We start from the raw sequence: 11,616 nt of genomic DNA on the forward strand, positions 1-11,616 counted from the left end.
TGCCACCCCTGCCTCCTCTCAGAATAACTCGGTTGATGCCGATGTGAACATGGATGATGCCAGCGATGCTCACTACCCTCAGTGATGCAACATTCCTGGCATGGAATCCATTCTTGAGGAGTCGCAAAATGATCCCATTGGAGCAAGAGTTATCTCATCTTTTTCTTCTTTGGTTGCAGCCACCCCAGCTGCTGCTTCATCTTCATCCTGCTCGCCCTTCTCTTCCTCATCCAACCCATCTTCGATTGGCCCCACCCCCTTCACCATTACCCCTATAGACACTCCAACCCGCCAGCGCTCATCCAGCACCACTTTTGAGGCTGATGAAGTGGACGATGGTGATGGTGACTCTGTTTACCATTCTCCAGCCACAGGTACAACACCCAAGAAGTCTCGACCCTTCACTTCCAAGAGCAAGTGAGAAGAGCTGTCGGAAATTGTGCAGGCCTGCACCCAAGACATGCTTCAGGCATGAATCAAGGTTGAGGAGGAATGCATGAAGAGGGAGGAAATGCGCATTCAATTTGCCAGGGAAGAAAGTGAGAGACAAGAGCACATGCAAACTGAAGAGCATGGTTGGCTCATGGAGATGGTGCAGATGATGAACCCTAATCTACCCTTTGGCAACATCGCTGGAAGTAGTCAAAGCAATCTTGATCTTGACCCACTGGTTCTTGCCATGGATCAGCAGGACAATAGCGATTCAGCTCATGAGTAGACCATTTGGCAAGAATGGTGTTCCTTTTGAGTTCTCCAAGTTCTGTTCCTGTGTTTCCAACTTGTTGTACCATTGCTCTCTGTAAAGCTAGCTCTCAATATGTATGACTAGCATACCCCATACCCAGTCTTCCATGTAATCTCTCAAATGTAGATTGCTTCAATGTGATGAATTGTTCCACATACAAGATGCTGATCGGTGTAGCCCCGGTTCCGAGCATGTGTGTTGCACAGAAATCAGCTGCGCAGAACCTAGCTGCACAGAACTCAGCTGCATTGTGTTTGTAGCTTTGGACTCTCTTTTGGACCACATCATCCTCTCCTATTTCTGGCCCTCTACTTCAACCATGGTGTGCACTTCCGACAAACAGCACCTCCTGGATGACATTGAGACCACCATCATGCACTCATTGATGGTGGAATCCAAGATGCAACTTGATCTGATGGATGTCAATGCCACTTGGCACCCTAATGATGACCTTGAAGAATCTGATGATGACATGTTCGATCATGCTATCTCATTCATGCTCATCAGGACTTATGACATCATCAGCCAGTCTCGATACACAGTTGAACACCTTCAACTGCCACAACAAAAGGATCCCCTCATCAACATGCTTGATCGATATGCTGTCATCAACCGCAAGCTCTTTTGAGGGGCTGTTTGCATGACCCCAGATGCATTCCAAGCTCTCACTTACAGACTCAGCACAACCAATGCCTTCAGATCAATATCAAGCTTTCAGCGTGTTCAGCAGCAAGTGGCAGTTGGTCTATATCGGCTTGGACGGTCAGGAAATGGTGGTGGAGTTTGTGATGTTGCATTTGCCTGCAGTTGCAGTCGGGGCTCAGTTCATGTGTGGACAGATAGGACTATTGCAGGCCTATACAAGCTGAACAGCGAGGTAGTAACCTTTGCAACTGAAGACAAGCATGCTAAGGCAAAAGCATGGGTTGCTGATAAGAGTGGAGTCAAGGAATGGTCTAGAGGATGGTTGGTGGTAGATGGTACACACATCAATCTTGCTTGGAAGCCAGCACTCAATGCTCGTGAGCATTACTCATACAAGGGTGATTATACATTCAACATTGCCCTTGTCTTCCTCCCTCATTCCTTGTGCATTGTCAAGTTGGTGGTTGGACATCCTGGGTCATCACATGATGTGCAAGTCTGGGCTTCAGGCAGTGGTATTGTTGTGAAGCCTCATTTGCATCTTGATGAAGGCGAGTTTGTCTGGGTTGATGCTGGTTATGGCTACTCCAGCTACACAGTTGGACCGTACAGCAACACTGCAGCTGCAAAGAGCAGAGATCTCCACTACTTCAACTATTCACTCTCCTGCATTTGTGTCAAGGCCAAACATGGCATTGCCTACCTCAAGAACCACTTCCAATGTCTCATGGGATTTCGAGGCAACCTGTATCGAGAAGAGGACCACGAGAAAGCTGCACATATGGTCCAGGCTTGTATCATTGCACATACATTCGCAAGCCATTATGATCGACCAGATGAGGTGGCAGAATACCTTAAGGCATCAGAAACTCTATCTGAAGCTGAGGTGCTGGAGACCACATCAGGGATGGAAGCATATCAGCAGGCTACCGAAGATGCAAGGATACAACGAAGGGAAAACCAGCAGCAATACGAACAGGAACAGGCTGCTGCCATGGAGGGCATGTCTCAGAACCGAGTCCAGAAGTTCAGGAAGGAGAAAGCACTGGATCTTAGGGAGGAGATGCTCACTGCACTCTTTGCTTCTCATGGCCGCCCTTTTGAGGACACAACAGCAGAATCTCAAAGGATGGGAATGACAACATTGGCCTTCACCGAATGGCAGGAGAGACAAAACTGATGGCATGAGGCTTGCAGAAGACAGCGATCAGAACAGGTGTGATGTAAGCTATTTGCTTTAGCTTTTCAATCAAAGGTTTTGGCATTGTTCAGTATAGTGTTCAACAATGTCTGATATGATCACTTTGATCTTGACCTGGTGTAGGGAATCAGAGATTGTTTTTACTGGGCGAGTCAAGTGAAACTCCAAGATGCACGTGTCACAGGCCTGTGCAGTTTCTTGGGGCGTCAAAAATTGGGCCCAAACATATTTTCAAAGTATTGTGTTTTCAAAACTCAGAGATAACTGAAACCCCCTATTGTGTTTTTGGAAACCTGCTTTTCCTTGGGGGGGGGGGGTTCAAATTCCCTCCAAAAACGCGCTTTTCAAAAAACCCGCATTTTTAAAAACGCAAAAACTTTGATACCCCCTTTTTGTCGTTGCCTCTTCAACTCAGCACAGGTTCAAGCACTGCTCAGCCCGATCCAGGGTTCAATTTCAGTAGACTGACGTCGATGATCACACAATGTCCATATCCAAGACCGCAACCAGCTCGGCCTGTTCGCCGGTCAACAATCCCTGACTGTATGCAAAGCGCCTGACAGTCTCATCGCTTGATGGCGTTCAAACAAAGGAAGGATGAAGCAGATGAGAAGGAATGCGATTCAAGCCACCGTCGCGATTGGCTGTGTCACGCGTTGCGGTTTGCGGTTACGGTTGGGAAGCTCCTTAACATCTTGCATCCTGTTGACTTCGGAGAGCATCGCTCTTTCCTTTTAACAACGGCCTCGGCTGCATTCTTTGCAAGCTAGGACGATGCTTTTCCGTGTCAACAATGACCCAGCCCAAGCCCCTGACCGTTCCTTCTGCGATCCGCATAGCATGACATTGGCATAGGCTACTGACTTGCAACAGAGAAGAATGAGACATGACATGGAAACCACATGGCAACAGTGAAAATCACATGACTTCTTTTCTTCGCTCTAACATTTCCGCCAACTTCGCTCTCCATCGTTACTCATCATCACCCACCACGGTTGCTCAGATCCACATCAACGCCCTCCTATTCTCATTGTGCTGCCACGCAACCCTCTGCACCACTTCATTCCACGCACACACACACTGGTCACCGGGAGGGATATACAGCTCATGCATAAACTGTCCCATGATTTTACATGTCACCACACATCACTCCAATGCTCAACAGCCATATGTTGTATTGCCACACTGTCTGATATCATCTGAAAGCTCTGCTTCTTCTCTCCAAGACTGTGTAATTGATATTGACATTGCCTGAGAAAATTGTGCTTTGAAAAAGAGCTGAGAATTTTTTTATTGTGGGACAGTTTATGGAGCATGCTGCCAAATAGTGACACCACTCCATTCCTGACCTTGTGGGCTGTCAACTACAATGAAACTTGCAATGCAACTTGGTGGGAGCCTTCATATACATTGAAAGTAGTGATGTGGAAAGTTTCAGCTCAATCAGATGATTGTGAGCAATCTGGCAGCACTTCCAGTCTGACACCATTGTATCTATACCATCATGCTGAAAACCACCCCAGAGAAGCACCGATTGGCACTCTTTCACCTCCAAAATGGGGAATCTACCCATTCAGTTGCCAAGCAACTTGGTATGAGCAAGTCTACTGTGAATCACATCAGCAAAAGCACCTCAGCTGATGTTCCAAAGTCAAAGGGGGGCTGGCCAAAAAAACTCCAGCCCTGTCATGTTCACTTCCTGGACCACTATTTTGAGCTCAATTGCACCTCCACTGTCAGGAAAGCATGTCAAGCACTGCAGGAGACATTCCAAGTCAAAGCTTGCCCAACCACAGTAAGGAAAGCACTTTGATATTGTCACTACAAAGCATGGAGGTTAGTGAAAAAACCAAAGCTACTCAAGAGACACTACATTGCCCACCATAAATTCACCAATGAGCACAAGGATATGACTGTTGAGGATTGGAAGAAGGTTGTATGGTTGGACAAGACAAAGATCAACTTCTTTGGACCAGATGGTAAGCAGTTCTGTTGGATTAAGAATGCCAGCTTCAACAGTAAGCTTGTCCAGCCCACAGTCAAGTTTGGCAGCAGATCCATCATGATCTGGGGCTGTATGACATGGGAAGGGGTGGGAGGTATGTGCTTGGTGCTGGGTATCATGGATTCAGACCAATACATTCAAATCTTGAATGACAAGCTTATGAAAACATTCTCTGATTTGCACCTTCAGCATGCATATACTGATATCATTTTTCAGCAAGACAATGGCCCTAAACACACATCCAAGAAGAGTAAAACATGGTTGACAAGCAATAACATTAAGGTTATGGAATGGCTGGTGCAGTTGCCTGACTTAAACCCAATTGAACACCTCTGGCACCATCTCAAAATGTGACTCTCAAAGTATAGTACCATTGCAAAGTCCAGGGATGAACTGCTCAAGAGATGTGAGGCTGAATGGGCAGCAATCACTCCAGAGACATGTAGGAACCTAATAGAGAGTATGCCACACCACATCAAGGCAGTTCTGAAGGCAAAGGGAGGGAATACAAAGTACTAAGGTGTTGTCAAGGAGCACTCCATAAACTGTCCCACAATAAAAAAATTCTCAGCTCTTCTTCAAAGCACAATTTTCTCAGGCAATGTCAATATCAATTACACAGTCTTGGAGAGAAGAAGCAGAGCTTTCAGATGATATCAGACAGTGTGGCAATACAACATATGGCTGTTGAGCATTGGAGTGATGTGTGGTGACATGTAAAATCATGGGACAGTTTATGCGCAAGCTGTATATGCTCCTCATTGCCTTGTACTTAGTTGCTCTTGATATCATTGCAATTGCTACTCATCTCGCTGTTCGCCGCTTGTGCATTCCTCAACAGCAACGTCTCTGAGTCTCGCTTGCAAACTGTCAACCTTCTTTTCGCATCCCTTCGGACAAGCAAGCTACAAAGGGACGCCGCTTCCTCAATAAGCCACATTCTCTGCCCGCGCTGCCCGATCGCTTCCCTCTCTCTCCGGTGTCAGCAGAGTTGACCTCACATCATCTCAAGTCGTGCAATAGCCACCTTATTGTCACAAGGATATCACAGATCGATGTCCGTTGATTGGCACGAGACCGCCTAGGGAAGAATGGTGGGATCGTGATTTCGTTGAAAAGATGAACGAGATACAGACCAGGTAAATGAAGTGCGAATGGCGCATGTTGAAGGTAAACAATGAGATATAGCATCAAGCTAGACGAATGAGATGGTATGAGGTACGTGCTGCGCGCGAGACGAGCAGGCCCTCTGTGTCTGCCTGTATGATGGCTGCACATCTAGAGAAGATTGAGGCGTAAAAAAGGGTTAAAATGCAAGTATACTTGTACAAGGGATAAGCGGATAGAGGAATGCATGACGATACAAGACTCAGATCGACACCGTCGGCAACAGCATACTCTGCTTGCGACTAGGTGAATCTGGTGAAAGGGTTGGCGAGCGTCCTTAGAGTCATGACATAGCGACCAGCTGCGGCCCAAAACTGAGGTGAACAGTTGGGATAAGAACAATGAACGACGAAAAGAGTGTGGGAGTCACCTCAGTCGTGTGGGGTCGCAGTCGGGATCGTATGCTTGTCGAGCTCTGCGAAGGAATTGCTCGAGTGAATTAAAATTAAGCATTATTGCAAAGGCTGTCCTGCTTGAGCCGCGGCGGCGGCAGCAGCAGCAGCGAGCAGTGCGCTGTGGTTCTGGTAAGCCCAGTCGCGCGCAAAAACGCTCGCCTTGAGGAACTTCTTGTTGGCGTATTTGCGGTAGACAAACTGCTCCTCGAAGCCAGGGTCCAGCAATCGCTCCAACAATAAGTTGGCTCCAGGCACAAGCTGCTCCTCGGTAAAGTCAGAGTAGTAGACGAAGGCATCGTCCCAGTCGCCTCCGAGCATTTTCTTTGCTAGGAACATGCCGACAGCGGCAATGAGGCTTGGGCGGGCACGCAGGAAGCGGTGGTCGAGCAACGCGAGCTCCATCAAAAACTTGGACAGCGTTCGTGTACGGATGTCGTAGTCGTCTGCCTTGGAGATCCTTCGAACCCACGAGTAAGGCGAGCAGTAAGATGAGACGTTAAAGTCGAGCGTCGATAGGATGATGCGCTCGCCCTTGAGGATCTCTTCTTGCGAGTAGCCGCCCTCGGTCATGTAGACGAATTCCTTGACACTTGGTGCCAGGATCTCCTCGTACTTAGCTGCAATGAACATGGCCGTGACACCGACGAGCTGCAGCTTGGCCAAGCTGACGACCCGCACGCTGAGGAAGCGGTCGACCACATTGATAGCGATCCAGAGCGTTTCTGGAAGCATGTGGTATCGCATGTGCACCTGCAACAACCAGTCGACGAGCGTTGCTCGCATATGCCAGTGGATCTCGCTCTGGAAATCCATGTAGTTGGGGTTCGCCATGGTCTCGCGCTCACACCTTGCCATATAGGTGAAGATCTCATTCGAGTACTCGGCGACCATGCTGGTGTCGCGCACCTCGTCTGGATCGAGTCCCATGATGATCAGCTCGTCTTCATGCGCTGCCAAGTCTGCTGAGAGCTGACCAGCTGCGACAGCCTCAGCTCGTTGCGCTTGAGCATGGAGGGCTCTGGGCTGAATGACCTCTTCTTGGTAGCGAGACTTGATCAAAGCTACCTTGCGTCGTGCCGCTTCCTCCAATTCGGGATGTAACGAGACGAGTCCCTCGGGATCAATGTTGTAGTCGAGAAAGTCACCGTCCTCTGCCGAGGTGACGCTCTCGGGCCTTGCTTCGGCGCTCAAGCGTTCGGAGCCGTGCCAGTTGGCTTGGTCTGTACCCACTTCATCGCTGCTCGATGTGGAGTCGACGTCCGACATGTCGTCCTCGTCGACCTCATCGCCGTCGTCGTGTACAGCCGCGAGATCCTCGATCTCTGCATCATCGTTGCTGGAAGATAGCGTCCTCTGAGATTGGCTGCTGCCGGCTGCGTTACTCTGAAGGTTTGCGTTGATGGAAGCAGAAGTCTGAAAGGGTGGGAGCAGCCGCGGCGCTTCGACTTCCATGGACTGGACGCCGCCCGATACAAGATCTCTTTGTTCGGATAGGGAGCGTGTAGGCCCTGGTAGCCTCTCCTCTGTTGTGGACCGTGATCGCGCATCGCCAAGACGGGTCATACTCTTGGTTTGCTGCGCACGCAAACCATGCTGGCCGGGAGCCAGCTTGACGGCGCCATGAACCTGTGCACTTGCCCAAACTGCACCTGTACGGTTGCTGACATCCGAGAGGGCGGCGCGTTGTGGTGGCATGGCTTTCGGTTTGCCAGCGACGGAGACTCCGACAGCTTTCTGGGCTTTGACTTTTGCAAGGTGGCTGGAAGATGAGGCCTCGGTGAGGTGGATGCGGTCACCGCTGCGAGAAGCTGGGATGCCTCCTGGTCGAGCAATACGGGATCGTGTCGCCGTAGGTTGCTGTGAGAGCAATAGCAGAATGTGCAAGCGCTCGTGTCAGTCAGCGGTCAGTCACAGTATTGTTGAGGAGCAAGGAAAAGAAAAGGGGACATACTCTGACAGCGGGCTGAGCCATGTTGTGCGAGATGGCAAAAGAATGAGCTCTTCAAGGCTCGGAAGGGAGACGAAAAGCACGGTTTATGAGAAGCTGAATCGAGGCGTGACAAAGTGCATGAGACAAATTGTAGAGCAGCTCTGGTGTAGCCGTCTGTTGGAGAGAAGAACGGCGTTGGTGATACTGATTGGGGACGTTGATTGGGCGAATGGGTGCGGGCTGGAAATACTGTGTGGTCTTCAGCGGGGTGTATGCTGGGATCGAGGATCGTTCACAGCAATGTTGCTTCGGACAAGAGAGGTTAAAGGTGCTGGGCGTAAGAGGGGTATGGTATGCTGAAAAGGAAGCTTACTTGAGGAGGAGGTTCCTAAGCTAGTGCTGGTGGATGCTGAGTTTCTGCGGTTGGAAGGCAGAAAGGTATAGATGTTTTTGAAGTGGTATAGCAAAGCAGTGCAGGGTAAACGCGGTAGTGATCAAAGCAGACGGATGATGAGAGGACGGAAACAGTGATGCTTTGGTGTGGATTCGGGTGGCCAAGCGACGTGTGTGGGGTATCGGGACTCGAGATCAGAGATGCCGACGTTGATTCAGAGCTAGAGATGTCTCTGGTGGAAATGCTGCGCAATGGTGATGCACAGGTGGGTCGTGAACGGGGCAGAAAAGAGACGAAGCTGGTTCCGATGAAGAAGCAAAGCTTGCAGGACGGGTATTGACGTCTGATTGGGAAGACGAGAGACGTTGCAATGTCTCTCGAAGCAAGCAAGCAAGCGAGTATACAAGCCAGCGAGCCAAGTAGAAAAGCAGGTCGAGAAGCTAGGTAGGATCGACAGAAGCTCGACAAGCTGGATGTGATCACCTGTGGTGAGGTTGGGGAGGTGATGTAGAAGCAGGAGAAAGGGAGGCGAAGATGACGAGGATGGTGAAGGGAAGATGGATGGCGAGGTGTGAGTGAGTTAAGTCAAGTAAAAGGTCGGATAGCTACCGGTGGGACGAGGAGGATGAAAGGGACTTGTCGAAGGCTGACTTGTCAAACAGAGACAGAGAGAAACAGAAACAGGCAGAAACACAGAGGAGCAGGAGCAACAGCAACAAACATCGTCTGTCAATCTGAGCCAACGTCAAGAAAAAATAAATAAATAGTGAACAAAAAGTCTGCAGCTTCGCAGTCCAAAAAAGAAAAAAATCATCCACCGATCCTTGGAGCGAAGCAATGTTTCCAATCACTTGCTATCCTCTTTAAGCTCTTGCTTCCGCCTCTCCGCGGTCCCGTGGATCGGAAGCCCTGTGTGCAAGCCAGGATCAAGAGCTGGTATCTTAGTATAGTCTGTACTAGATAGCCTGCCTTCACGAGACGGAATGAAGCAGTAGACGATCATTTCAGATGGACGAAGGTCGTGCTGAAAATATCAGTCGAAAGTGGTAAATTGAGCCGACTCAATTGCAGCAAGCAGCCAAGCGGCGTTCAATTCGGGGGCTGTAGCATGAGAGACAATGGGTGTGACTTCACGACGTAACATGAAGTGGAAGCGGAGACAGGACCTGCCAAGCGAGCGGCAGACGGAGCCAAAAGGTCAACGGGAAGGGCGCATCGCGCATCGGACAAAAGCCTAGCTGGAACAGACGCACTGCTTCGACACGGCAATGTGGTACAGACAGCTTTGAGCACTGACGAGCGCTGAAAAGCCAAGAAAGAGAGGGAGAGACAAGCTGACCTTGACCATGATGTGAGCCGACTCCTAAACAGCATCGCATCAGACAGGCAGAAAGGCGACTCTCACTCTCGTCTCGGCTGAATAATGCTGCGATCAGGCGTTGAGCTGACGGAAAATGAAAAATGCAAAAATGAAAAGAAAAAAGAAAGAAAAAACAAAACAAAACAAAAAACAAAAAACAAAAAAGGCCAAAACGAACGAGAAGCTGCATTATGCGGAAAAGCCTGCATATATGCTGCATACGGCCATGCTCAAACGCACAGACGAATCGGTCTGTCACACGAAAAGGAGAGGAAAAGGCGGAGCAAACACGGGCTCAGATAAACAAAAGGACAGACGGTTGCGAGTTGAGACACGAGCAAGAGACTCTGAGTGAACAGGCTTGTCGCACCGGAAAGGTCTTGGAATCTTCCATCTATAAGGTATTCACAAACACAAACATCGCACGCGATGATGCAGTAACGTAGAGAGAAAAGAGGCAAGGATGCAGCCGCGTCTCTTCCATCGGATCACAAAACTTCATAAGCAGCAGCCGCAGCTCGTTGCTTGCTGCGATCGCAGCGTGACAAGCTGGCTCTTGCCCACAGGACGACTACGGCTCAGGGTAAGCTCCCGTGATCATGATGATGACGACAAGTATTGATCGCGATGATGAAGAGTGCTGAGATTCTCTTGCCTTTGGCTGTTGCATGCACAAAGCAATGGTCTTGTGCAACAGTTCTAGGCAGCCGAAAGGTTGGTCAAAGAGGCCGAGCGGAGAGAGAAGCAGAACAGAGAGCACAAAAGTAGCTTCAGGGTCTCAGCCTCGCTAGAGCAAGTGTCAGTGTCTCGCTTGCATTCGTCAGTCACAAACCTGTGTATTTTGCTTGTCCACACACGAGCGTCAGGACAGCCATGTGACAGACGCAGAATCATTTCGAGTTTGCATATCCTCCTGCTCTTCATCACAACAACAACATCGCCATCACTTCCGCTGCCATCAAGCATGAAAATTGCACGTAAAAAAAATAATAGAAAAATAAATAAATAAAATAGAAATAAAATCATAAAAACAAAAAAAAAAAACAAAAAAAAAAAAAAACATAAAAAAAAAAAACATAAAACAAAAAAACAAAAAGGAAAGGAAAAAGAACAAGAAAATGTCAAAAAAGCAAAACATCGAAACTTGAAGTTGCACCTCTTGCAGAACAAAGCCTTCATAGGATGAAATTGCAGCTCGATGGACTGGGAAATCCGGAGCCAGCTCATGTGCAGCGGGGGCCGAGAGTAGATTGGCCGCTTGCCCGCTTACCCTTGCGTGTGCACGCCGAGAAGACGCTTGCACAAGGCGACTTCGCACACACAGTTGACCGGAACACTCGCATTTCAAAGCCGAAGCGCTCCTTTCCAAGAACAAACTTGCTCCTCACTCTGTACTCTACCTTGCACCAACACACTCATACTCATACTTATTCACAAGCTCATTGTTTGGAGGCATCTCAAGCCAAAGCCAAGACAGCATTCAATGCCACACATTCACTTGGAACAAATTGTCTTCAGATCCGTTGGCTGTGTGTGATTTGCGTTGAACTTATTGTGCGCCTTGCTCGAGTGTGTGGTAGAGTGGGCTGGATGCGTTGCACAGAGGCCACAGTGATTGCTGTCGGCGCCATCTTATCCGAAATGAAGTGTGGTCCCCATTGTCGAGCCCTTCTCAGATTGCTTAACCCGCTACAGTCCCGTCCCTGACACATATTCTACGCTGTATAAAGTAGCGAGATCGGCTCGCTATGGCGACCACCTGGCGATATAGAGA

General features: G+C 49.1%; 2 protein-coding genes across 2 annotated transcripts; one reads left to right on the forward strand and one right to left on the reverse strand.

The window, feature by feature from the left end:
- Positions 1–4,095: 4,095 nt before the first annotated feature.
- Positions 4,096–4,950, forward strand: UHO2_03231 (uncharacterized protein; the record flags this gene model as incomplete). The annotated part of the gene is made up of 3 exons (XM_041558146.1): positions 4,096–4,183; positions 4,215–4,386; positions 4,428–4,950. 3 exons carry the CDS (start codon positions 4,096–4,098, stop codon positions 4,948–4,950), a joined length of 783 nt encoding a protein of 260 aa, XP_041414080.1.
- A 1,265-nt stretch (positions 4,951–6,215) lies between these two features.
- On the reverse strand, positions 6,216–8,130 carry UHO2_03232 (putative b-type cyclin 2; the record flags this gene model as incomplete). Its single annotated transcript, XM_041558147.1, has 2 exons — positions 6,216–8,015; positions 8,110–8,130. 2 exons carry the CDS (start codon positions 8,128–8,130, stop codon positions 6,216–6,218), a joined length of 1,821 nt encoding a protein of 606 aa, XP_041414081.1.
- Positions 8,131–11,616: the final 3,486 nt, after the last annotated feature.

Source organism: Ustilago hordei (assembly GCF_900519145.1).
Source record: "Ustilago hordei strain Uho2 genome assembly, contig: UHO2_contig_05, whole genome shotgun sequence".
Classification (NCBI taxonomy): Eukaryota; Fungi; Basidiomycota; class Ustilaginomycetes; order Ustilaginales; family Ustilaginaceae; genus Ustilago; species Ustilago hordei.